Below are 26,743 nucleotides of genomic sequence, written 5' to 3' on the forward strand. Positions count from 1 at the left end.
AACCAATTACCCGATAGAGGTAATCGAGATTCACGAGCTTTGGAGTTTCGAAAATTACCTGTACCCACCCCGCAAGTTATGGTAGTTTCAAACTTTTTTAAATTAGTTGAAACATTTCGTAGGATCTCAAGTAGTTCCCAAAAATTCTGCGTCGCTCGTGAAAACTTTCTATCGACCAAGCATCTCTAATTTTTTCCAATTTTTCCCACGAAACAGGAAGCGTGTAAATTCGGTTCGGGGCTCAAAAATTTTTGAAATCCCACCCGGTATTCTCGAGAATCATCTCATACTTCGCGAAAAAATTCGGTCAAAATTGAAAAAGTTTTAAACCACCGTATATAGCTTCCGGAGTATCTAACTTGTCAAAAGTTGATAACCCGTGAAATCTTGTAGGTGTTTTCGAAACACGAATAGAATCTCCGCGAATATTTGAAAAGAATTATTTTCGGGCCGCGGTCGAGTGAAATAATTATTTCATACCACGTCCGAAAATATATCTATAGGTATACCGACCGGATGGTGGTGCAAAAGATATCGTGTGCGTAGAGCGGATTATCCGTTGCGATGGGTGCTATAAAAATGACGACGCCGCGGCTCCGAGAAATCTTCGCACCCTTCGATATGTGCGAGTATAAAACTGCGGAAGTCGATCGAATTGGATTTTATTTCACGGTGCGGAGCGTGATGTACAGGGTAGTTCGTTTAGCCGATTGCAACCGGGGCGAAAATATATCACGGAAATAATTCACTTAAGGGCCAAATTTCTGAAATTCAACTCTCTGCGTCTTCAATGGAAAAATACGATGTGCCGTTGCACTTTTGATTTGATGGGAGTTTTCCTGGTGATTTGAAAAAAAAAAAAAAAAAAAAATAGAGAAGAAACGCCTGGTTCAGAAATCGTTTTTTTCTTCGGCATGAATTTTTGCAAACGAAAAATCGAAGCGCGATCGAAGTATTCGGCAGACAAACTTGCCTTACTCGAAACTATGAAATTTTTATTCTCAAAATTTTGTCAAATAACTGTGAAATCATTTTTAAGAAGTTTTACCGAGTCAACATAAATGGACCACGCTGTATATTTATATCAGACCTCCTCTTAGGTCGATATCCTGATGCGCGGCTTGAGTTTCATCGCCCGAGCTTCAGATTTTATGGAATACACATATTTAGAGTGTTATATGCCTACAGAGAAAAAATTACCCCTTATACACCAGAGTGAAATGAAATTTTTATGACTTTTTTTTTCCTTTACATATAATTGTCATATAGTCGCTGCGTTGAGGCGACTATAAACGATTATGATTTTTCAATTTTTTCCATCTACTAATCTACTTCAGTCAATGATCTCTCGTCTGTTTCACTCCCCTTGAAATAAGATCAAAATCCATTCGACTCAAGTAACGCGTTCACACCCCGTTGCGTATATGATAAATATTATAATGCAAATAATAGTATAAACTACGTGTGCGTAGGAACGCATAATTATATAAATATGGACCAACTTTCCCGAAGAATTCAGTGGTCGATATCCTATATGGAGCGAAAGTTAAAATTACATCCAAGTATAACTATAACAAACACCGTTGCCCTAATTAGGTATACATGCATACCCACTCGAATAACTATTGTCGTTATTATACACCGGGAATGTAATTTTATTTTCACTCCTGCGAAAACGAATCGTCCATGCAAACGACCTGTTACTTTTCTTCTTCCTAATTTTTTTTCAAGATATCAGTCAGATGTCATATCATCGCCCAAAACATTTCAATCGACTAAAAAATCACGAGACACCAGAGATCGGCTCGAATCCAGCGATGTGCTTCTCATGTCCTACATCCGATGATATAGAAAGAAACAAAAAAAAAAAAAAAACTAAATGATCGAATCGATTTCCATCAAACGCAATAATAATTTGATATAGTTGCACCAATTTTTTTCTCATCTCAGCGGAATGAGATTTTCCGCGCAATAGGGTATAGGTATGCACACACACACTTATATATGAGAACTCGATACCGATCCTCATTGAAAATCATCGTGCAGCAGAGTAAGGTCACTAGATTAAAATAATGGCCTCGTATAATCTCCTCAAAGTCTCTCGAATGATAATATACTACATAGGTATATGTATATACGGATATACGTATACCTGTGCAAGCTTTAAAAATACCGATGTTACGTGGTAGTGTAGACGTAAGTATACGTCGGTATCCAGTTTAAATAAGCTCCTCTACAGGCGCGCGACTCGTCGAGTCGTCGAGTGTGTATGTACGTAAGTAAGATGGCCATCTTTCAAACGCACATTATGCAGCGATACGTGTATAACAGCCGAAGCTGCATCTAGGTCTGCGACGGGACTCGCGACGTGAAGTTTTGCATTCTGCTCGGTGCCCCACGGTTCGTCCGTAAGCGAGTAAACTGGCTACCAGGAAGTCGTTGAACGATGAAAGAGGGCTTTTTCTATGTACCGGCGATATCGCTGTACAGAACCCGCAGACGACGTGTATCGCACATATTTATAAAGCACATACACAACCTCTGATATTATTCCTATCTCTATACCTACGCAATTTATGGTCCGGGACGTGCATCCAGAGTTCGTTGCAAAACCCTAAGACAATATGTAACGCGACGAACGTCGAGTCTTCGGGGTTTCGTCGGCACCGGCAACGATAACATCCGCGATCCTCGGAGAAGGACCTCTTCACCGTTTTCGTTCTCTTGTCGCGCTCGGGCTCCAAGTAAATACTCATATTTTCGCGCATATATCCCGCCACGTGTAACAAGGACACGCGCGGTTATCGTAGCCAAAAAAAAAAAAAAAAAGAAATCATACGTTTGAAATCATAAATTCGATACTACCCGATATTTGCAAAGAGAATAAAAAAGAATGCATATTCACCGATACCGAACTTTGAGAAAATTGAAAAGATGAAAATTTTCCCACGGTCTCCACGATTCGAATCGTCCGACTCTAAATGCTCGTGCATAATTTATTGTGATTAAAAATACAATAATCATACGCGCGGACGCGAATGGTTTTCAAATGTATACGAACGTAAAAGTCGAAGTCCGCCTCGTCGCCAAAATGCAACACTCCGCGGTCGGATCGTGCGCCGTGCGATCCAATGATAATAATAATAATGACGATAACAACGCGATTTCCGGCGTCGCAAAAATTACACGTGACGTCAGAGTCGACGACACTTGTTAGAGCGTACCACGTTCGGTTTGTTCTGTTTCCCGGATACATACGTGGTCTTACGTCTGCGCGGCTTTGATCCGTTTCGGAGACGTCCGCCTGTACGACCGCGTTGTTCACGAGAGATTTCATCCCTCCGTTCGTACACGTGGGGAGCACGGGTGCGACGCACACGTGCAGTAGGTCCGAAAGAAAAAGGCGCCTTTGCGAAAATTAGAGGGAAAAAATTATCGAGCGATCGCGAATCGTCGTCGTAACCCGACCGCAGAGCTTCCGGATACTTCGAGGAAAGGATAAAAGAAATTTTCAAAAATCAATCGGTGCAACTGAAATTTTTTTCATTTGACCCGACTCGGCACGGACGATGACATATGACAATGCCGATAATTAACGTCTACCCGTGCAGTAAACAATGGTAAATAAAACCTTGAGACAATGTTCGATAATTGTTTACTAATGTTATCATATAATTGATCACCGGCGTTATAAAAAAAAAAAATACCAGGTGAGATAAAAGTGACAAGAAATTTCGCACCTATAACACCTAACTTACGTAGTACGATCGAGATACGAAGTATTCTATATACATATGTGTGTGTAAAGTACATACGGATATAGGCATGCACACGTTTGTACGATACACCAGATATAAATCTCTCGGAGCCTCTCGTTTAAGTGGGGTAACCGGGTAACGCTCGAACATGTTTATTTTTCAAATAGCTACGAAAGTAAGTAACGCTGTTTATTAAGAAAATAAAAGAGTGAAGAAAGAAAGAAAGAAAAAAAAAAAAAAAAAGGTCCACCGCAGCAGCACAGTGATAATCATGGCTATACGGTACGTGTCTGCGGAGGCGAATATACGTACTGGGATACGTACGTACAGCCGGCGCACTACTCCCGCTGCCCGTTGGTCGAGCGATCGTCACGCTGTTTCGAAATGTTGGTTAGTGTGCTGACGGCTTCCTTCGAATTATACCGTTAACCAACTTACAATATTATCGGCTATACTACGGGTACACCTATATACATATGTACCTGTACCTACACCTACCCGTATACAGTCTCCGACGAGCACTTGCGCGACTTAAAACTCGGGACAAACGTCCACGCCCATTTTATTCCCCGTCTCAATCTTCGGAGGAGCATAAATATATGACGCTGTACATTTCCCGCCGCGTTGTACGCGTGTCACACGAATTTTCGAACGGATGCGATCAATTAGAATCCCCTTGTCCGGCTGAACAATTGTAATCCGGAATGAAATGAATAAGGCGCGGGGATTCGAGATCCGGGGAATACCCCGGGGGACGTTGGAACGAAACGAGAGACAATTTAAGGGCGATATCAACGCGGATTACAGTTATCTTTGAAAGCTGAAATTTTACCTTGTTTTTGAAAAATAGCACGTTATTTCTTCGGCCATTGTTCGCCGAATCGGGATCCAACTTTTCGCTCATGATCGTTTCCAGATAACGGGCGTCCGCCAGGAGCAAAAGCGTGGTAACGTTTCTCATTATCACGTTCGAAATGATATCTATGCCCAGAGACGACATGTTAAACACTACGTGAATTACATTCAACTTTCGTACAAAACGCACCGTACGAGATTCCACGAAATTGTAGGGAGAATATTTTAGGTATAATTACTTCACCATCGGAAGCGAACACCTGATTTTCACTTCCACGGACAAAAAGACTTTCCGCAATAAATTGAATGGTACATTCAGAGAACGATTAATCAAGCGACGACGTGGACGGGTACAAGTAAACTTTTGCAAAACGATCCGTCGAATCGTCCCCGCGATTCACCGAAAGATCTGCGAAGGTAGCCGAGAACTCGATTTCCGAGATGATCACGGAATCCCCTTCCAAACGCCTTCGGAGTCTCATTATTTGTCTTCCCTATCTGCATAACTTGGGACTGACGAGTCTCCGTATCAAAGATAAGGACCCTTGTCAAGGGTCACGTTTCCCAAAACTTGCGATTCCCGACGATAATACTATAAATACGATGCAAAGGGTATGTTTTGTTATTTATTATCCATCGGTATTACGCGGAGGTACAAAGATCGTGGCGACACGGACGACGCGATGTTCTTTCTATTCCTAATCGAAACGGATTTTCTTCCATTTCACAAAATTGTCCCGACGCAAGTAAAATGAATTTTACAGTCGACGTTTTATTTTTTATCACAAAATCAAAACGTTACTTCTTGAATTTTTCGCCCAATGCCACCATACTCTCTACCGTAATATCGACTCGAAAGATGACGAAGTTTATTTAATTTTTTTACGAACAAAAAAAAAGAAAATTGTTTCTTCTCATTTTTTCTTTTTTTTTCTTTATCGTCTTCCTCGTTCGAGAATCTAATTCCACTCTATAGGAACGGAAGTGGAGGAGTCCAACGAAGGTCCGGATACTGTGAAACCCACTTTTTCCCATGACTTCGGTCGGGTTTATCAGGACGACAAAAATGAACGTGAAATAAAGAGCGGATGTAGTATTATACGTGTAACGTGTGTATCGTGTGGAATTCAACCGTACAGCGACGTCGGCACGTGAATCGCTCGACGTTCGTACTAACCGCATCATCCTGACCGCTCGTATCCTCTTTTGCTGGAAGGATAAGATATCGTCACCGTATACAGCACAAACTTGTCAACGGTTCTGACCGTTCTTCAGTACCAAGTTTGGCTTTTTTATGCGTTTACGGTTTATTGGAAAAAAAAAAAAAAAAGTAGCGAAAACTTATTACGAAAAGATGACATAATTTGCTTCAGTCCTTCCAATTACCATTTTACAGCCGCTGTGAAAACGAAATTTAGTTATGCATCGATTCTGGACACCAGTTTTTAGCTTCGACGTGACATTTTTTTTTTCCATTTCGCAACCGCCTCCAAAATCACCGATTTTTATCAACGTGGTAAACCTCGAAGGAATGAGAAAAAGCGAATCAATAAAATCATCTGGTATCAAATTAAGGTTCGCGGATCATCGGTTTCCGTTCTATTTTTCACATCAGCTGACAATTTACGTATACCATGTACTAATTTTATTTGCACTTCGAACATCGTAAAGGAACGAAAGAATTTGCGACAGCGATCGCCTTAAGCTACACGGATTCAGATTTCCCGGCTTCGAGAGCGCGTTATCGATCGGCACATATAATTTTTCCCGTTTTTATAGAGTATACGATAAATGAAAAGAATGTTTTTTCAGATAAAAAGAGAGCTAATCACGAAGATTACGTTCGTTCGCTCGATGTATATTTCTGTTAGAATACACTGTCCGACTATCTGACTCGATCGAACGACGATCGAAAAATTCCATCTTCGATGAAAAGGGAAGGAATGAAATAATCAGAGTTTCAGACGGTTCAGTTTTCATGTTGAAAATCGGAGTCTTGATTGCGCTAATTTTACACTGGAACGAATCACGCGTAATCCTCCTCAATGACCAAAAACAGTTGAATGATTACGCATCGTTTTGAAGTCGGTCAAAAACTGAGATTCCGATCGTCGGCGTGTGTGCGATTACTCAGAAAATACGCAGTTACGCCCACCGAGTTTATGTTAGCAAAAAGAGAGCGGGTCGACCCGAAAGATAAAAACGATGATCACAGGTACTTTGTATATATGCTTTTTACATCCATGGCGCGACGCCGTAACGTCAAAATAAGATTTTGCCATCACGGGACAGCCGCGAGATTTTAGTCTCATTGTCGGAATTTAATTTACCTACACATATGCGGATCAAGAGTTGTACGGACGGACCTGCTGCAACGATCCGTTCGATTATCGAATTATTTTTTGTCGCAAAATAAGAAATAAAAAGGATATCGGTTCCAGTCATAATAAAATCGAAAAAAAAAAATACGAAACTCGTAAGTATTGAAAGCTCATTATAAATGCAACATTGATCTGAAATTGCAGATATATAACATAATAGTATCTCATCGTAGGCGGAGTTCGTATTACACGGTGACTATTTAGACTGGTACAATCCATATGCCGTTCATGTGGTATGTATATTTTTTTTTAGTACATATATGAATAACATGAATACACATGCGATATGTTATTTCGCTGTATATTTCGCACGCGCTATATATTTGAAATACTTAATTTAATCAACAGTTTTACTAGCGTAGAAAATAACAGTTAGAAAGAACGGTAAATGATTTATACATAGTATAATATTACATAGTTATGTATATAGGACTGTACGAGTATAATATGCTAGGGAATTATATCGTTGCGTTAACAACAAAATGATCGAATCAAAAAGAGCGTAATTTACTTGTCACCCTTCGTTGCTGCGCGCAAAAACGTAACTGAAAAAAAACGATTTCCGAAAATATCGCTACCGAGTGGTTTCGTTCAAATTTTACAAATATAGCGACGTGTCAAGTTATCCGTTAACTCAAAACTAGATGGAGCGAGAACGATCGGCTTTACCAAACTAATTTTCCTAAAAAAAAAAAATGTGCAAATTTGATTCATGGAATGAATGAAATTCGAATGAAAGATTAATGATCTCAGTACACGATTATCGTTATAAAAACGCCAGGAAAGATACTTTCGCATAACGTGTCGGGTTAATTGAACACGAGCAGAGAGAATGATCTAATTACGTAATTTTTTCATCCACGGATATGATAGTGCCATTTACTCGAGCGCAAATTCTATATTAGGTAATCGTTTGTGTCAAAACTACCTGAAAAAAATATGATACGCTGTTACAGAACTGCACTCCGCGGCGGTTGTTAAAAATACACGTCGTTTTTGTTCTGTATGTAAATTATTTTTTTACTCCAACAGAAATCCCAAAATTACGCATCGAATTATATAAAGGTTTTTTGTTCTTAGAGGATAATGTCGTTTCCGTTACGCGAGAATCCCGACGTAAAATTAGAATAGCGTGCGCACCGCTTTTGTTGAGAAGATACAAGGCTATTACCTTATTTTCTTATTGTTCGTCGACTAAATTCACACGGGAATTCTTACAGAAATGAAGGTCGTGTGAAGTGAGTCACAGGGTCAAGGTCAAAGAGGATAACGAGCCCCCTACGTGGGTGTATGTACCCACCATCGATTCCGACATCCCGTGTAAAATCGAAGATTTTTTTTTCATACTCTTTACGTTCGATCGTGAATCCATTGTCCGTATTACACAGTCGAGTCGAACGTTGAGCAATAATTGTAACGATTGCGACACCGCATAAAATTTCGCTATGCGTACACCACGTGCGGTACATAAACCACTATAATTGGTGATAAAATATAAGTTTAGTTATCACGTGACAATAAGCAGCAGGTAAAAGTAAAATAAATATACGTAGAATTTAGCGATAAATAATAAACAGCACGCTCCATTCTCACTACCGCCTGTTAGTTACGAAAAGAAATGTGCCGTTTGGAAATTGTAACGCCAGTGGGTTTAGGCAACAATTATTATCGTATAAAGAAAAAACCAACGAAAATTATCGCGGATCGCTTGTATATAATTATCCGTTTCATTATCCTTGTTTATTTTTTAAGACTACGACAACCGTCTATTCCAACATCATAGTAATTTCATCGAACTCCGAATCGCGTTTAGATTTTATTTAATTTTTTTATGCCAGCAATTGACGTTGGCGCGGGCGGTTACGATATTGTAATTTTGTCCTTTCACGTTCGTCCCGGTAATAACAGTGGCTCCGATTATATAGCGCGTCTGAATATCGTTCTTCGCAGTCTACACTCGGACCATTCAACCGGTGTCTTTCAAAACCTTTTTCTGAACAATTAATTTCTACAAGACGGGTCCGAGTCGCAGGGACTAAAACGGTAACCCGATAACCGGTACGATGTATACCGGGCTTATACCGGCTGACTTTCCAGCATCAATTATCTGGTCTTCGTATTCATCTCTCATGCCCCAAGCCGGAGATGTTCTCTAGGGGCCCTAACTGCGAACAAGTCAGAAGCTGCTAACAAAACTCTCTGACAAAGGCGAAACACGGCGCGTAAAACTCGTTGGACGTTGCACGTATACCTACGTACGTACGTTCGTATTACACGTGTGCTGCGGCAAATATATCTCGCGGTAAGAAAACTGCGATAGAAACAGTCTGCGGCTGCAGGTAAAACCATTTTATACACCGTCGTCGTATGTGTACATCGAGAGTACCTCGATTTCCTCCCGTTGGACCGACGCAAAAAACCTGCGGGTAAAAATTAGTCTTTTGTAAAAAATCCATTTTTCGGATCGATCGAGAACGCTTTACATTCGATTATAGTCAGTCCCACAATCTACCCTCGGAGTCGCTCGTGGAAGGACCCGTCCGAGAGCTTTTTTTCAACCCCTGAAAAAATTAATCCTCCGAAAAATTGTGAATAAAATTTCACTTTCTCGCATACCAAGGAGGACGTGAGAAGCTTTACCGCAAACTACTAATTCAACCTCCCGTAGATTCGAGATCTCGAGTCGCCTCGCGTACTTTTAAACGAACGGAAAAAACGCAACGAGCGGGTTATACGTATCGAGTTCAGGGGCACGGTTTGTCGCGACGACTAACCACAGCAGCAATCGTACCTACGGGCTATACCTGTAGGTAGGTATGCTTCGAAAAACCGCTCTTATCCCGAGCTGTTTTCCTGGTAGATGAACCAGTAGGACGTATGCGCGAATCTCGCGTCGTTAAACGTCGCGTCGACGGTACATCCGACGTTCTTCCAATTTCTAACTTCGTATATACCTATACGGTGACGCGACCGCGCACCCTGGACAAACGCGAGGTGAGGTGCGCGTCCTCCGGCTAGGGGTGGCTGCTCGATTCAGAGGTTAGAGAACGGCGATGCGGAGGGTAGCTTCGTTATCTATTTCCCATTTTTTCTTCCGATCGGTTAAATCGGAGTCCGTGGAAACGATGAGATAAAATGACGTCGAGTTCTCGGACCTCGAGGAAATTTCGATACCAATCGCTACTGTGTCATTCCCGCGAAATCATTCGAGGAGGGTAACAAAGGAGATCAAGCACGGAGTTAAAAACCGTAAGCAAAGGATGATGACTCGATCGACAAAGGCAACGATTCCGTTGCGTTTCCAGTCGTCAAACTGTAACAACGATACAAAAATGATCGGTAAGCAGATGTGTAAATCGTGAGGAAAAAATCATCGTCGAGACAGCGCCTGATTCGTTATTTTTTTTCACTTCAAGAATCACGAAGAAGTGGAACATGGCCGTCAACCGAGTTTCGAAAATAGGAAGAACGAGGTGTGTCGGGTAGGAGTCTCGGAGAGCGTCGATCGGCGTAGATGAATTATTAGCGCTGACGTAATATTTCCTTATCATTTGATACCCGCGTCTGTGACGAAACTCTGTATATTAAACCGAAGGAAAGGAGAAGGGGGAAGAGGCTTACGACGGCAAGACGTCGATTTGGATTATTATCACGCCAGTTGGATGATTGCGGGTTTTAGTGGAGATCCAAGGGTGGAAAAGATGCAGAAGAAATATACCGCGCGCGGTACAACATCGTGGTCTGAGGTAGCGAAACTTCTACCTCGCGCCGCGCGCCGTCAGAACCAGATATTGCTCGGCAAAAACTACGGGTAACGTATAAATCTGAGTTAATTTAGCTTCCGGCCGCGGTTCTGCGGATTTATAAAGGCGTCGGAGAAAAGGAGGGTGAGACGGAGAGGGACTAATTTCGAGGGAGACAGAGATACGGCACAGTCTGATTCACGGCTGGTTTCGCAGTGATAACGAGTCGGAGAACAGCGCGGGGAAAGTTATCGCTGCCGCGAACGGTTATTATTATAATTTTTATCATCGTGGTCGGTTGTTTTTATCACGACGTCGCGGAGGGTCGAAAATTTAGAAATTGTACACCGAGCACCGCGATCGATTGCATCCAGATTTATCGCGGCGAAAATTTTCAATCGATGATTTAGATAAGAATATGTAGCAGCGTATTTCGTCACAGAGGAAGACCAAGCGAAGTCGTTCGCTACGCAGTGGAAGTTCTCTGAAACTCCTACTACGGGAGGACCGGTTGGCTCCGGGCGTACTTGAATATGCATGCGAGCTGGCGACGGAAGAGCATTTTTTAAGGCCTCGTCCGCGATCCTTCCGGGACGGGATAATAAATCCGTAGAGACGGCCGAGCCCGACAAATGCTGATGCGCGGTATATCGGAAGATTGGATGCAAAGTGAAGATGATCGCGCGAAAAACGGGGCTTCGATTAATTGAATTGAAGAAGTCGAAAAAAAAAATAAATAAATAAAAAAGAAGATGGAACGAGAAAACCGACGCGCGAGATCGAGGTGATTTGGTTTTTTTGAAATTTCTGGAATTTCGCTCGTTACGTTCCGATGAATGCCCACTTTCTTTTTCGTAAGGTAATATAATGCATTCGACTTGACCACGCGACTCGTATAACTTTCTCAACATCGTATAACGTTATAGATATATATATATATATGCATATTATACTAGTTATACGTCACGGAGTGCAGACGTAATTTTCTAAACGTTACCACATATGCGCTCTCATAAAATATTTATTTCTACTATACGCGCGCCTGTACCGTACGTTGTATTATTGGAATACGTTTTTGCGGTGATTTTTAATCCCGAACGACAAAACGAAACACGTTACGATATCATTATCGCCACCCATTCCGAGCTCGAAAAAAGCTCTCATGTTATATTTTCTGCACTCCGGTAACTTTGCATATTTCTGAGTTTTATTTTCTCACGCTTCGTACCACCATTGTCATTATAATTCGGTTTAAGAGTAATTTTCAGTCAGCGTATTATCTCGTCCGTAGTAACAGAGAACGGGTTCGCAACGTGCTAAAAAAAAAAATAAAATAAAAGTGACAAAAAAGAATTCAGAAAGTACAAAATTAGGACGTTTCCTTTGTACGTATAGGAAGACTTTCGATTATTCTGTAAATCGCAAGTATAACCAGGTACGTTAAAAGCGTTCTTAAGGACCAACAATATGAGCGAGTAGGTAAACGTTTCTTTTCAAAATTAAAAAATTTCAGCTACTATCTCGTGGGCATATGCGAAGAATACAAATACCGGATATTATATATGTAATACGTAACGCATTGCGCAAATGAGACGCAAACTTACCACCGTTCGGCCATTTTTAGAAAATCAAAAGAATTCTCCATAATCACTTGCTCTCAAAGGACAGATGCAAAGAAAACGGAAGAATTACTACGAGCGACTTCATTGGGAGAAAAAAGAAAGAGTAATATATATTCCGAAGAATTAAAATATATCGATATTATTAAAATCAGTTTTCAGAACGTAATCAATAATCCTGTGTAAAATATAACTCGCGAGACCGGACGCTACAGTCGTTGAAACGAATCTTCGTAACTTATAAGCTGAAAACTTGAATTCATACAAAATTTACAGCAAACATCTTCGACGCCGAGAGAAGTGTCCGTTGGCCCCGTGAAGACATAAGTTATACCGTACGTTAATTAAACCATTCGCCAACTCGTGCGTTAGTTTCAATTATTTTAAACGAGGTCAGAAAGCGCGTAATACACTAAACTGTTTGACTCATTCCATTTCAATTGTGCAAACCGGAGAGGGAGACGGAGCTGTTACACATGCGTAGCATATATACATACACACGTACGTGTATGTACTTACGTACATCGAGAGACCGCACGCACGAGCCAAAGAGGTCGACCGGGCAACGCCCAATTGGTCCTGACGGAGGACCTCTTTAATCCGGATGTAACATAGTTTACCTACCTACGGAATTATACGAGATCCCTTTAATCAGGCCATCGTGAACGATCAAAAGATCATTATCTCGACACGGTAGTCGAGCGAGTGTACGTCGCGCGGGAGGAAGCGGTGTAAAAAGATAAAAAAATTGAAACAAAGATGAGAAAAGCGCGGGGGGATAAAATACAACGCTGCGAGGAAACTGAAGCGGTGCGTATTATGGAATAATATCTTAACGCTTTTTGCGCAATTCAAGGTGTGTGTAATTCCGTAAATTTTAACGGTTGCCCGACGGCGGTCTAATTACCATAACTACACGACTATGACTATGACTTTAACCGACAATAAACCGTATAATAGGATTATTACTGTACTATGTTCATGTTCGATAAAGACCTATGAATGGTACGGAGAGGTTGTAACAATACCAACTACTTCATTTACTTCCAGTAGACGCATTTCGACGAATTCGCAATGCACGTTGGACAGTGATCGGACGATCGGTATATTTTCAATCGCCGAGTGCGCTCGATCAAAGCCTGTGCACAGATATATCGGAGATTAGCTGGGGGAGGATAAAAATCGCAGCGATCTTTTGAGACGAGGAAGGGAAATAAACGTTGCGGATCCATGACACGTTTCTATGAAAAATCAAGAGAAACACGTTTGATGAAAAAAAAAAAAAGAAATCATCAACATCTTTTTCAGATCATGAAATCATCGAAAATGTCGAACAGATTTAACGCAAGATATACGGACAACGAGCATCCCGTCTATGGTCCGCCTACCTCAACGAACATTTCGTCTAACTGTTCGCCAACCTCGAGGCGAAATTTTCGTCTCATCGGTAGCCTCTGCACAGACTTCGAGGCTCCCAACGAGTTCTTCTCGGAATCAAAATCATCGAGGTTCCGAATAGAGACCCGGTAGCGAACGAGTTGCACGTGTAAATTTTTCATACGTAAATTAGATACCTGTGATATGTGGGTAACTTTTTCAAATCGTCCTCCTACGTTGACCTTGATAATAGATTTACGACGTACACCCGTTTCATAAATTTGTCAAACAACCGCTTTAAAATAACGCGATACGCTCTCACTCTGATGCTGTACAGGTAGTCTGTGATTTCCCGTGATTCATAATTGCTATAAATAAATTATAACGGCCGTGTGGGTTGGTATAAAACCGTAGAGGTTCGCGGGTTCGATTTATTTCGGCGAGTCGCAAGGTGCATCACGTCCTTACGTCAGGAAAAGGTCGTTGACCCGTCGAATAAACTCGGCGGATTTCATTCGCCCTACACTCTCTGTTACGATATACGGATATTACGAGCTCGCACACTATCATTTCGCGAAATTAACGTAGGTACACGTTGCCGTCGAGACATCGGTTACGAGATTTCAACGCCATTCGGTACGCGACATGGAAATCGTTAGCGGAAAAAGAAGTCCAGTTTCGTTTGTCGCGGGATTCCATCCAACCTGTTGTATGGGTCCAGGTATAGAAACTGAGGGCGATATTCTAATTTCTGAACAATCACGGGGTGAAAATATCTGAGGTATGGAAGAAAAGTTTACTTTCGCATAGGTAAATTGCAGATCTTCTTACCTCCGTATGAGTATTTCTCACGAATAGAAGACAGCTGTTATCTGTGAGTTGACACCGTTGCCTCTCGTACTACCGGAGTGCGAATGAAGCCACATTAATGTAATAAACTCATTCGGCAAAAGTCTGTTCAGATAACGATTATTATCGTCACGACGTCCGTACAATAAAATAACAATATACACTATAAACTGATGATGAATAACATGGCACCGAGTACGAAATCCTCCAGTGCATGGATCCGCCGCTGCATGTGCACCGTGCGAAGGAAGCCGTCGGCAGAAACTGACTCCGGTTTGTGCAACGACGGGGACCCCTTCGTTCTGTCTTTCTTTATCTTTTTTTATTCTCCTCTTAACTCTCTTACTCTTATGTTTTAAACTGGTAGAGAGCAAAGAATCGAGTTAACTCCCCACCATTTTGCAAACTCTCATAGTCGAAAGCCAGCCAGCTTAACCGCACCCGACGCGATGCGATGTAACCACGTGGATATCAAATCGGCGAATATCATTGTTACTTTTTTTTTTTTGAAATTATTATACGTGTTTTAAACTATATTGGCTTTTGCGCTAAATTTTCTGCTATTCGGTCTGCCAGCTTAGAAATGCGGATTATCCAAATAAAATCATTACCTTAAATCTACCGACTCCCTCCATTGTGAGCTGTTTTTTGCCTACAATTTTTTCACGTACAAATAACAACGAACGATTTCGATTTTCAGATCATCCGATTCGGAAAATCTGTTCCATTTTTGAAATTGCAACTTTTTTTTATACATATATCTCATGAGCATACTCGAGAGCAGACTCAAAAAAAAAATTACCTAAATTATTGAACAATTCTGAAGAAACTGCAATCTTGAAAATTTTGTATTCGGTATGCGATAATAAAATCGATGCCGATCGATGACATTTCGAACGATTCTCTTCCGATCCCCAAAGTTTTGAATAAAAATAAATTTTTTTGCAGTATAAAACCATTGGACCGTAAAATGCACGTAAAAGTTCATAATCTCGTCGCAATGGTTGACACGGGCCATTAGCGTTAACGCGTATAAATATACGGAATGTTGAACCCCGATCGTTATTCCTATCAAAACAGCGGTAGTATTACAATTTTCACGAACAAATTCACCTCGAAAATCCACATTACACCGAATAATTTTCAATCCATTCGAATGATCCGATTCGTAAAATTTGACACGCGCTGCATCGGTAGGTATAATGTAGAATTGAAATTTCGCAATTCCGCGTCCCACGTATTTTATCATTTATCAATTCCCCCCGTCGATTAATCGCCTCGTAGAATTTCAGAATCGAAAAACGAACAAAAAATATAAATATATATACACATATATGGAAATGAAAAAAATCTAATGCCACGCCGTGTGACTAAAAAACATCCACATCCACACGTAACGTATATGCAGCTATTACACATGCATATTTCTTTTCGTACTGCAGACAAATTTATGGCACACAAAATGAAACGATAATAAAGCACGGATTCCAACGTTATTACGCGCTACATGCAGCTCTGCGGAATCGCCTAGATTATTTACTGAAATATTAACACGTGTCGTAAATGGGTTGAAAAATCTGCGTGTAATTTCAAGTATAACAGATCGTGTACGATATTGTTACGTTTGAATATACGTATCGTGAGGAATTCCGCGGCGATTCGAGCGATGTTAGTTATACAGCTCTTATCTCGTTATTTCTAATCCGACATTCACGTATATTTTGACATTGACGTGATAATTCGTATTGTTCTTTTGAAGAGAAATTGAATGTATGAAATGTACGTACCTACACCTGTGGCATATACTGCAAAGTAAGTATAGCTCCGCGTGTGCTGATAGATCTCAGAGAATGTTGAGCTCCTTCGCGCAGTTATGCACTTTGTGAGCGTGAAAATTTCTTTGATTAATTTCCAAGGTATGAGAGACTCCGGTCTTTCAAAGATCTCCGGGCATTCCTGCATTTATATTTTACAAGATTCATCGAACGTCTATTTATTAGTGATTTGACGGGGAAATCCGGCGCACGCCGAATCAGCCTGCCTGCTCGCGGTCCTCGACAATTTTTGATTTTTCAGCTCCTTCTTTGCCCCACATTTACACCAAAAAAAAAAAAAAAAAACAACCATTTCACTCAGAAAATGAGTGAAAAAAAGAAGAGATCGTTTAATCGTCGCATTCATGCTTTGTTGCAATAGAAGAAAAGAAAAGAAAATAATAAAAAAGAGTTAAGAAAGGGAGAGATAAGTTAGCGAGTAAGAAGAAGGAGAGTCTGGTCGTGCAGAATGTATAAAAGCGGAGCTGTATACAGAGGTCGATAGGAATGCGGTCAGGTTGGACCGAATGTGGGTGACTGGAGAGGTGCTTCGAAAGATTCAGGCGTTCGCCAATAGCGGAGTTTTCTTGGCTCGTCTTTGATCTAAAACCCGTACGCTACTCGGCGTTCCCGATGACGCGAGTAGGTAGGTTGGTAGGTAGATGGCTGGAACTAGCTAGTCACACATCCCGTTCTCGCATCTCCAACTTACCCATATACGTACCTGTTGAAAATATATACACGTATATACAAGGCATACCCCACGTCTGACTATATTATTAATAAATATACACGTCGAGTCGACGCAAACTATATTTATAGCTGTTTCATTCATTACGCACCGCCACATACGTATCTATAACGTCCACGTGTATCGTCGAATCAATTTTTCTATACCGGCGAGATAACGGTGAACAAAAAATTTTCTCCCCCGGTACGTTCGAAATTCTGATCGTTTCGATATTTCACAGTTCCGCGCGTTCGTCGAAGATAAACGGAAAATCGTTCTCCCTTGGAATTATACGAAGGAAAAAAGTGGAAAAGCAGAATCATCTGAATTCGCTAGAATCTGAAGATTAAAAAGTTCGTGTCAAAACGGCGCTCGTAATTTCCGATGATAATTGAAGTTCTGGGGCGTCGGGACGCCACGAAGACTCCGGTGGCTGTAGGCCAGTCTCGGTGCCGCGCCGGTTGCCTTGCAGCTAGAATATAAGGAACGCCAGGCGAGACGAGACGAGACGAGATGAGCCGAGGTGAGATGAAACGAGAGGAGGTTGCAGCGAGCGAGATTGGGTTACGTTACGTTAGGTTGCCAGTAGGTTAAGTTATCTCGGCATAACTATGCGTGTATCGTTAGCATCGTGACCTAGTGGCCCCAAGACCTGCAGGCGCGCTGTTGCTTCGGTATGAACGCGCGGAGAGAAGATCTCGATGGTTTTGCGTGGGCGTTGCCCGGCACCCGGGCAACACCTTGCGAACCCATTTAATCGCCGTTTAAAACTTGCCCGACGTTATTCGCGCAGCCTCGATAGCCAAACTTGTAAAATTCGACCAATATGTTACCTTGCGTACCGACCCCACCCCCCGCGAGATGTGAGGTGCAACGTTTCCGTTATGGAAATTATTCGCTCATGTCCTCCGGTAGGGTGTGGCAACTCGGACGCTGGATTATGGTCGTCCAGGGGTCATTTTCAAGATGACGTACGTACGTATCGTGCGATGGGATCTATACCGCGAGGAGGTGAATGATTAATGCCTCGTAATTCTCGCGACGACCGGTGCGAACGCATCGCGGTAAGTGGTTTTCGAAAAACTAGTCGAATGAGACTCAGAATTCATAAATCCGTCGGGCTGATTATTTTTCAAGCCGGTTGACGAGTCGGTTAATTGGTAGAAAACCGGCATGTCCTTTTAGTCTGAAAAGATGCTAATACAGCTACGTCGACAGCACCGTCGGCTTGACTAATTATACGGCTTTAAACGTTCAGGTGAGAAGTTGAAAATTGCGTAGCGAGGTGTGTATTTAATTCTTTGAAAGCGCTCAGAGCGAGATAAGCGTGAAACCAGAGCAAACTGTTCCACAAAGGCTCATTGCTATGAAATAGATAAAATAGATAAAATAACAATAAAATCATTCGATGCTAAATGAAATGAAAAGAATATAGTATCATTGGCTATGTGAAGCTAGCTCTCCGCTCTTCGAAAATCGATTGTTCGAAGGGTTTTAAACATTGTTCCAGAAGCACACGATCGTAAGTCCAATAGGCGAGGTCGCGAGAGTCAAAAACGTTCGAATCGAAAAATTTCAGGGAGGATTTTTCTCGTTACAACTATTAGAATTTGACAATTATTATAATTTTTCTAAGAGATCACTTTTATTTTCACGAGAAATACAAATATGACATTTTGGTCCCATGGATTCTGTGGGGTTTATACGGGTCAAAAGACATATCGATTCAACGGATAATCCGATGAACATCGGGGCGAATCACTTTGCTGAAACTTGAGCTATGCAAAGTCTGAAGTAGGTGTTATTATACAACCGTAATTCTATATGCCTACGTTTGTTTGTTTCGGCGTCCGATCCTAACGAAATTCATTGTCTCTGGGTATTAGGTACGCGAATCTCTCGTGTAAATTTTATCACCGAAAATCCTCCTACTCGAGATTAAAACTCTCCATTCGCCGTTTCCGACAGATTTATTCAAAGCGGACAACTTGACACCGTATTATTTGAATACGATCGCATTTTGACGAATAAAACAGAACACAAACAACGCGTCTTCAAAAATTGGACCCGATGAAAAAATAATCAACATAATCTACGACTTCACATTTGGATGAATTGCATTCCATTTGCATCGGGTTACTAATGCCGAACTAAATTCTAAGGTCGATTTTTTTTGTTCTCTACAAATTCTATGTCGTAGATTAAAACGTGCTTTTTTTTTACATGTGGGGTGCGTGATTAGAATCGCTTTTAATATCCTTCGATGTTAAAAGACAAATCGCTGGACGAGAGGTTTTATATTGTAGAGGAAAGGAAAGCAAAGAGAGAAAAGAGAAGAGAGAAAAAAAGAGACAAATCAGAGGCTAATAGTGAACCGTATAATGAAAACCGACAGATTTGGTGTTCGGTAATGGTTCGGCACTCTCGCGTAAACTGAGCTAATTGGAATCGCTCGATGCTTGAATGCAATTAGTGAAGAGGACTCATTAACGCGACGTTGTGAAAAGACGCGGTGACGTTTAAAAAAGTCAAGAAAAACCTTCGCTCTTTACACGGGATTAACTATATACACGTATACGTATGTTTATTGTGAATGAAAAAAAGCCGAACCTCGATCGATCTTTATACTTATTTTTTTTTTCTCTTCTCCCACTTTATAAATAATCCGACACTTGTATTTCTTATATTTTCTCAACGGACGACAATCGGCGATGTCAGCTTAAAAATACGAATTGCAATCCAGACGAATGATAATTTGGACAACAAAATCAGGGCCGAATAACAAATTTTTCACCGGTATAATATATCGTTTGTTAGTTTAGCTGTATTTGAAACGTCGCGTCGATCGAAAACACATCTGACATCTTTATGTAAATTCCCCGTTTGATCGGTGTACGTATCCGAAGTGCTATACCGTTTCTAACGACAATGAGTTATTTATAAACTATATCGCATCTGCCGATATGAGACGCGACAACCTGTTGATCTTATACACGATGCAATAACATAGGAAAATTATATCGCGAATGTAGAACGGGTAAAACAATCGGAAGAAAAAGAAAAGAAAAAAAAAAAAACAACTCGCTGATCGCGAAAACTTTTGAACGAGCGAAAGAAGAACAGACATAAAAAGAGAATCGATCACCCGTCATCGGGCGTGTGAAATTATTACGTTGAAAAGCGTATTATGATCATCAGGTAATGGTAATTAATTAACGACGTGTTCCGTACGGTCGGTAATTAATGATATGTGCGATATATCACGGGCATATGGTTATCTTATCTGCTCAGAAGGTCAAATTACACCGTGGAAATTGTGTCAGATTGAAGTATAATATTATGTTGTACGTTACGTGCGGTATAAATGCTTTATCGCGGCTGAGTATAAATCGGTATAAAAAAATACATAAATTGGTATAGATCGTTTGTTAGAGAGCCAGAGGGTGGTGTTGCACGAGGAACAAAGAATGAAGTAATGGGAGCTACACGATATCGGAATACTTCACACGGTTCGCGACGGCAGACGTCGCATTAGCATGACGATGATTCCCTGAAATAAATAACGAGCCAAGGTTGATTTAAAATAACCCGCAGTTTTCGCGGTATATCGGTGAACACAAATTAAACAAAGACAATGCGAGGCGAATGAATCTACATGGTTTTTATTTTTATTGTTCACGGTTGAAAATCAGTCGAGCTGATATTTTCCGAACTATGAATCGTTTTTGACTCGGATACTCGAAACATTCGACCTTCTTCCGGAAATAATCATAGGCAGATATTTTTTTTTTGTCCACACATCGGAATAAAGTCCCAGAAAATTGTAACTACGGATAATCATGATTACTCTGTCTTCGTAACTCACGTACTCCTGTCTATAACTCCGGTAACTATAGGTATGCAAACGATGTTAAAAAGTTAAAATTATCAACGTAACCCGGCAGAAGTGAGAATAACAAGGACACATCTGCAAATTCCCTCGACGGCGAGATCGGTAAAAAAAGATCGATCGATGAATTCAATTGTCGCTCACAGTTGTGATCGTCGCGTACTAATCAATTAGCATAATAGAACGATCCTTCGTTTTCCCCTGGCGCGGAAAACCTTCGACTCTCCTCATCGCTTCCGCGTAAATGACGGTAACATTAAAAAACTAACGATTTTCAAACTTTCCTCGAAACTTACGATTTTCTTCATTTCGATGGAATCGGTAAGTCGAAAACTTCGTAGGGCACGCGTTGGTTGCTATGGGGCTACAACGGGGCGAAGGGGGGGGGGGAAACAGGTGCTCGCCAGACAAATCAAACACGTAGCATATCCGGTATGGGGGAGGAAGGTGGTACGGTATGCAGGAAAATAATAATGATTTTTTTTCTTTCTTTCTCACTTTATTTCTTTTGTTAGCCTTCGCACCCCGTCAGCGTTGTACAAATCGAAAGGAAGTGGTAGGTAGGCATTGGCGTGTGCCCGCAAGTGCGGCTCAACGAAATGCGTGAGTCGGGTTCATCCGCCTCCTACTATTGTATATTATATCGCGGCGGAACTTGATATACATACAAACATTATATAAATCGTGTAAAACCAATACGGAGCACGATCACTGCGAACCGATTAAAATCCGCTCGCGATTCGCCGACGGTAGAAAATATCAATACGCTTCGTAGAATATTATTTTCTTTCTGTAAGGTTCGCGAACTTTCTGAACAAAGTAATTCTTGCAAGTGACCCGGCCCAACTGGAAACGACAAAAGGATACGGACTCCGACTCTACGTCAACCTGTAGAACGTCCGATTCCGATAATGATAACATTTCTTTGACATCAAATTCAGAGTTGCATAACGGAGTATCCCTTTTATGTTTTAGCTTTCAGTAAAATACGCGACTGAGACTACAATTACGGCGGGATGGGAATAACTTCCATGTTCCTCGTAGTTTGAGCTGGTGATGACAAGCATCTTATTCCGTTTGAGTTTCAACTGACAACGAGTTTGACAGTCGTTGCATCTCCGGTTCGGTACAAGCCATTGTTCGAAAGCAAGGAATAGGAAGAGACTACACACTGAATCATCGCTGCAACAGGCGTTGTCCTGCACAATTATATTACACTCGCAACAGAGTCCTATGTATTCTCCCTCGGAAGCTACCTACCTCCGCACGCTCCACGCTATTTTATATAAATCGCACGAACCCTGCAGCAAGGCACGTGATCTGGTAACAAATTATCGACGACGCTCAATCGAAATACACTCCACTCCACTTTACATCTTGCACCTAATCCGGAATCGCTTAATGGTCGCATCGACTTTGCTACCGACACTTTTCATACGTAATACCCTCCAGCTGTGACGGGGAGCAACGTAATTGACGTGAAAATTAGACGCGTTAATTTCAAATTCATCCCGCGTTATATCGAGTCGCTGCAAGTGCTGAGTTAAGCTATACCCGCATGCTCGCACGCTTAATGCTCCGTTGTGGAAAACGCTTCGAGACGGTAGAAATTCAAATAGAAAATTGTCGTGACTTCGCTGAAATTAACGTGTACGCTGCAAAGAAGCTGAGAGCTGTTTAAAGTTGGTTAACGCCCGAATATAGCTAATGCACTTGGATAATTAGAATATACCGCGTGGCCTGTAGAAAAAAAAAAAAAAGAGAAAAAAAAAACCTCAACAAGGGAAACAAAGGGTTAATTACTGCTCAACGCTTGGCGAGATCCTGCGGCTAATTTTTGTTGTTCGTGTCACATGAGAATTAAAAGAACGGAGAATTTTTTAAATTTTCATTTCGAAAAATCGGGAGGCATGAAATAGTCTCGGCGGTGCAGGCTTTTTGGAATCATTTTTCAGTTCTATGCAGTTCAGAAGCCTTTTCGATCTTTAGAAATCAATTAAAATCGCAATAGCTTCGATGTCACTCTGAATTTCTTGACACGAGGAAGAAGTTTGCCAGGATTTGTTGGCTGCGCCGAACTTTTATTTGATTATTTAAATTGGACCATTTGTTTTTTTTTTTTTTACGTCACTCTGTGCATAGTCCATAGAACCTTTCCGTTATAGAAGTCGAAGGCTACGTTGGTTACAATGATATTCAAATTCAATTGGGAAACGAGTGTACTTACAATTAGTATTGTGGAAATACCTTTCGAAATGTACTTACTGCTGATGTTCTAACGGTAAATTATTCTTGAAAGTTCCAAGGCCATCGCTATCGTTATTGTTATACCTAAACTTCTCTTCAGTTTTACTTAATCGTGCACTCCAAAGTCGAGGAAGTGCTGCGGTACGTACGCAAAGGTGTACCGTGTACGGCGGTTGTATTTCGTAACGCGAAATGTCAACGACATGTTTGCTGACCCGAATAAATTCGAGATCTCGATCGTTGTTAAACCCGCTCAGAGGAAAAGTGCCCCCAGACCATCTCAAGTTTCATTGAACATAAGATTCTAATCTTTTGTAGGATCGACGATGCTCATTGAGGCTTTCAGGATTCAGAATTTCCGTAAATCGTTGGAAAAAGGCCATTGAACTCTGCAAGCGGCAATTGGCTAGCCGTTTATAACACGCATCCAATCTCTGAGTCGCACATCATTCGTTTCGTTATCACAACGGACGGACGCGAACGAAAACAATTAAAATAGAATCGACAACGATACGAAACGCTGTTTCGCAGATGCGACGAGCTGGATTCGAGAACCAGATCGCAGCTGCAAGTAACCGAATATGAATTTTTCAAGGCCATAGATATCCATGGAATTGTCATGTCAGGTGTCGTTACCGTGCGGTATAAATTATACATTGAATAAAAAAAAGATGACCTACCACGTTGTTGGAGATGCTGAGCGATTCGTAGTCCGAATCGACGTAGAAGATGGAATTTTGTTCCTGACGAAACCACATCTTGAGGACCGGATTAACCACCATTTAGCACGAAGTGATGGCAACAAAAAAAACGACGAAACTATAGAACCAGGAACTTTTAACTCCAGCAATACCTCGGATGACACTTGAAAAATTTTCTTTCACCATGCAAGCATTTTTAAATATAGAATATTCCTCAGATTTTATCCTTGAATGAAGCGGTTCACCTTGTTTTCCTTAATAAAATAATAATTACTTCGATCATTGAATTCTCGGCGAAGCCTGTCGATCAGTTACTCTTCAACACACACTTCGATAAAACCGAACTGCACATTTTTCTTTGTTTCTCGCTAAAACCCCGTTACGACGTATCGCCGTAGTTTCGCACAAATTTTTCAAACGACCATATGTCACACACGGTTTATTCGAACCACAATGACCTGCACCAAAAATTGCCAAAATAAAATCCCAATTTTCCTCATTGACTTCCGACCCTCGTATGCACATCTACGTATATTGTAGGTATACGAACGTGACCTGTGCGCTACAGAATCACCTGGGAATTCCAGCATTTATTTTTCCTTATATTTCGTCCATTTTTTTTAAACGATCCACGTATCAACTGGAGTCCATCGAACGATCACTTCTAGCGTTTCGGTATAAATTTTTTTTACCGTTAGCAAATATATTTCCCATCGCTCCAACTTCACCCAGAAAATTTCGGTGAATCCATTATACCCGGTTCGTGGTATAATTCGTTAGATATTCGATAATTGGAATTTAAAAAAAATCAAACGAAACTACAAGCAAAACGCTATCCTCTTGGATGATCCGCTTCGTTCATACGTCGTTCGAAAACTGGAAAATAAAACAGAGTCGGGGCCACGCGTGCTGCAGGATGGTGCCCACTTCCAGTTGTTCCACTCCGCTACGCACGCTGCAAGGTATCACTTTATTTTTCCCCTCTATATCGCTACGCTCACGCAACTGCTCTGCGTACGATGAATGTATCCCCCGCGGTGAAATTTGTCTGTTTCCCGTTTTTACGATATTTTCCCGTCAAATCTCAGACATTTTTGGTAACGAGCGGTACATAGTACGTACGATTCGTCGCAGGATTCGGATTATACAACGTTAACTGAGATGCTTGATGATATTTTACAGGGATTATTCTGAGGGGGTTGATTTGATCGAGCGAGTGATTACCTCTTCGAGTAATATATTACAAATTAATTTACCAAATAATTAATACTCGACACACGAATATGTAGATATATGAACAATCAGATAAACTTTCTTTGAAAATAATCAAAATGAAGATAATATCATTTGCAAACTGAAAAAAAATATTTACCACATTTTTTGATATCAGATCGAATTAGGTAAGCATATTTTTTGTTAATTATTAAAGAAAATTTACAAATCGATAGATTTCTCCCAATCCAGCTGAATTATTTCTTAACTCGACATTTCGAAAACGAAGATCGTATAAATTTTGGCAAACAACTCGGTCAATTTTGACGAAACTTGCTGAATTGATTCAATATATCGACAGAAATTAGTAAATTATATCGTTTTTTCGAGACATCGAAGGAAATTCCGTAAAATATTTCTTGTGGCGATGGGAAATAAACCGTTCGGTTGAAAGTGGACTATTACGATGTACAGCAAATGTCCATGAAATAAGACAGAATTGGAATATATTTTTTCCCGAATCAAATAATTGGCCGAAGGATCGCCCTATATTACCGTGAGACACGGGGTAAGGTGTAGCATGTGGAAAGTATGAGTACACGAAGGTTTCATCTTCGCATAAATATTTTTTCGAATAGCATTAGCGTGTATAAAGAACTTACGACTTCTCCTTTTCGTAACAAAATGTAAGTTACGTACAACGTCTGATTTCAACGACTGTGGTATTTATGTAGTAGGCGTTATAGTCAACGACATTCTACATTAATTAAAAATCACTTTTAATTCATCGATAGCTCATCGTCTTATGCTAAACATTTCGTAAACTGGAATCCTCACCAGTTTCCAAACATGCAAATACACCGTCTCTTGTATTTGGGCTTCTTAAAATCCGTTAGAACATGATTATATATTACCCATAAACTGACTAGATACCCAACTACATACCACGCACCTATAACTTATATGGAAAATAAAATCTAGAACTCGTGTGGAATCAGTGATACATTTTTCTTTGCCTATGCAGCAGAGCTAAACTCAACTGATCATAAAACCGCGCGAAACAAAGGCATGATATAAATATATTATCCGTATAAAACCGAATAAGAATATTATAACTTTCTCAAAATTTCACTTACCAATGCAAGCGTAAATACGCGGATTAATTGTGAACCTGAACTGCACAACGTATATGTATCTTATTTTAAAAAAACGCACGGTGCGATATTATCTTTGGGAAAAAATTATATGCACACCCATTATTACGAGATTAAATATTTAAACACTTACGTTCAAAGTAAAGATACGAATACTTGCCTGCTCATAAGGGCTATTACGTAAAAAATCTTACACATTTGGAGTTTTTTTCGTTTTTTTTTTATTCATCACGTACCGTTCTCATTGCAGCTGGTATCAGCTAAACTTAATCTTACGTAATTATATCGTAATTGGTACGGTGTTAATAAGACCTTTCGGTGAAAGCGTAGGTATAATAAAAATTTAAAGACGAGTAATAATTGACCGACCTTGAGTTGGTTTAACGAAAACGTGGGATACGGTCACTGTTAATG

At 40.7% G+C, this 26,743-nt stretch overlaps 1 protein-coding gene and 1 long non-coding RNA gene across 3 annotated transcripts in view; one reads left to right on the forward strand and one right to left on the reverse strand.

Annotated features, from left to right (window-relative positions):
* The window catches only part of LOC105694029, a 42,349-nt gene extending 17,507 nt beyond the window's left edge, over window positions 1-24,842 (reverse strand). The window contains exon 1 of one of the 2 annotated variants that reach the window (XM_012414335.3): window positions 23,943-24,842. In XM_012414335.3, the coding sequence (XP_012269758.2) occupies window positions 23,943-24,044 (102 nt within the window). In that variant the 5' untranslated portion in view covers window positions 24,045-24,842. Of the gene's footprint in view, window positions 1-14,564; window positions 14,842-23,942 lie in introns of those variants that run through there. The other variant, XM_012414339.3, reaches the window with a different exon arrangement.
* LOC125500040 lies at window positions 9,261-24,182 on the forward strand. The gene is made up of 3 exons (XR_007277215.1): window positions 9,261-10,333; window positions 10,411-10,805; window positions 21,991-24,182. It is a non-coding gene; the product is annotated as an uncharacterized LOC125500040 (long non-coding RNA).
* Window positions 24,843-26,743: the final 1,901 nt, after the last annotated feature.

Source organism: Athalia rosae, chromosome 2 (assembly GCF_917208135.1).
Source record: "Athalia rosae chromosome 2, iyAthRosa1.1, whole genome shotgun sequence".
In the NCBI taxonomy this organism is placed as follows: domain Eukaryota; kingdom Metazoa; phylum Arthropoda; class Insecta; order Hymenoptera; family Athaliidae; genus Athalia; species Athalia rosae.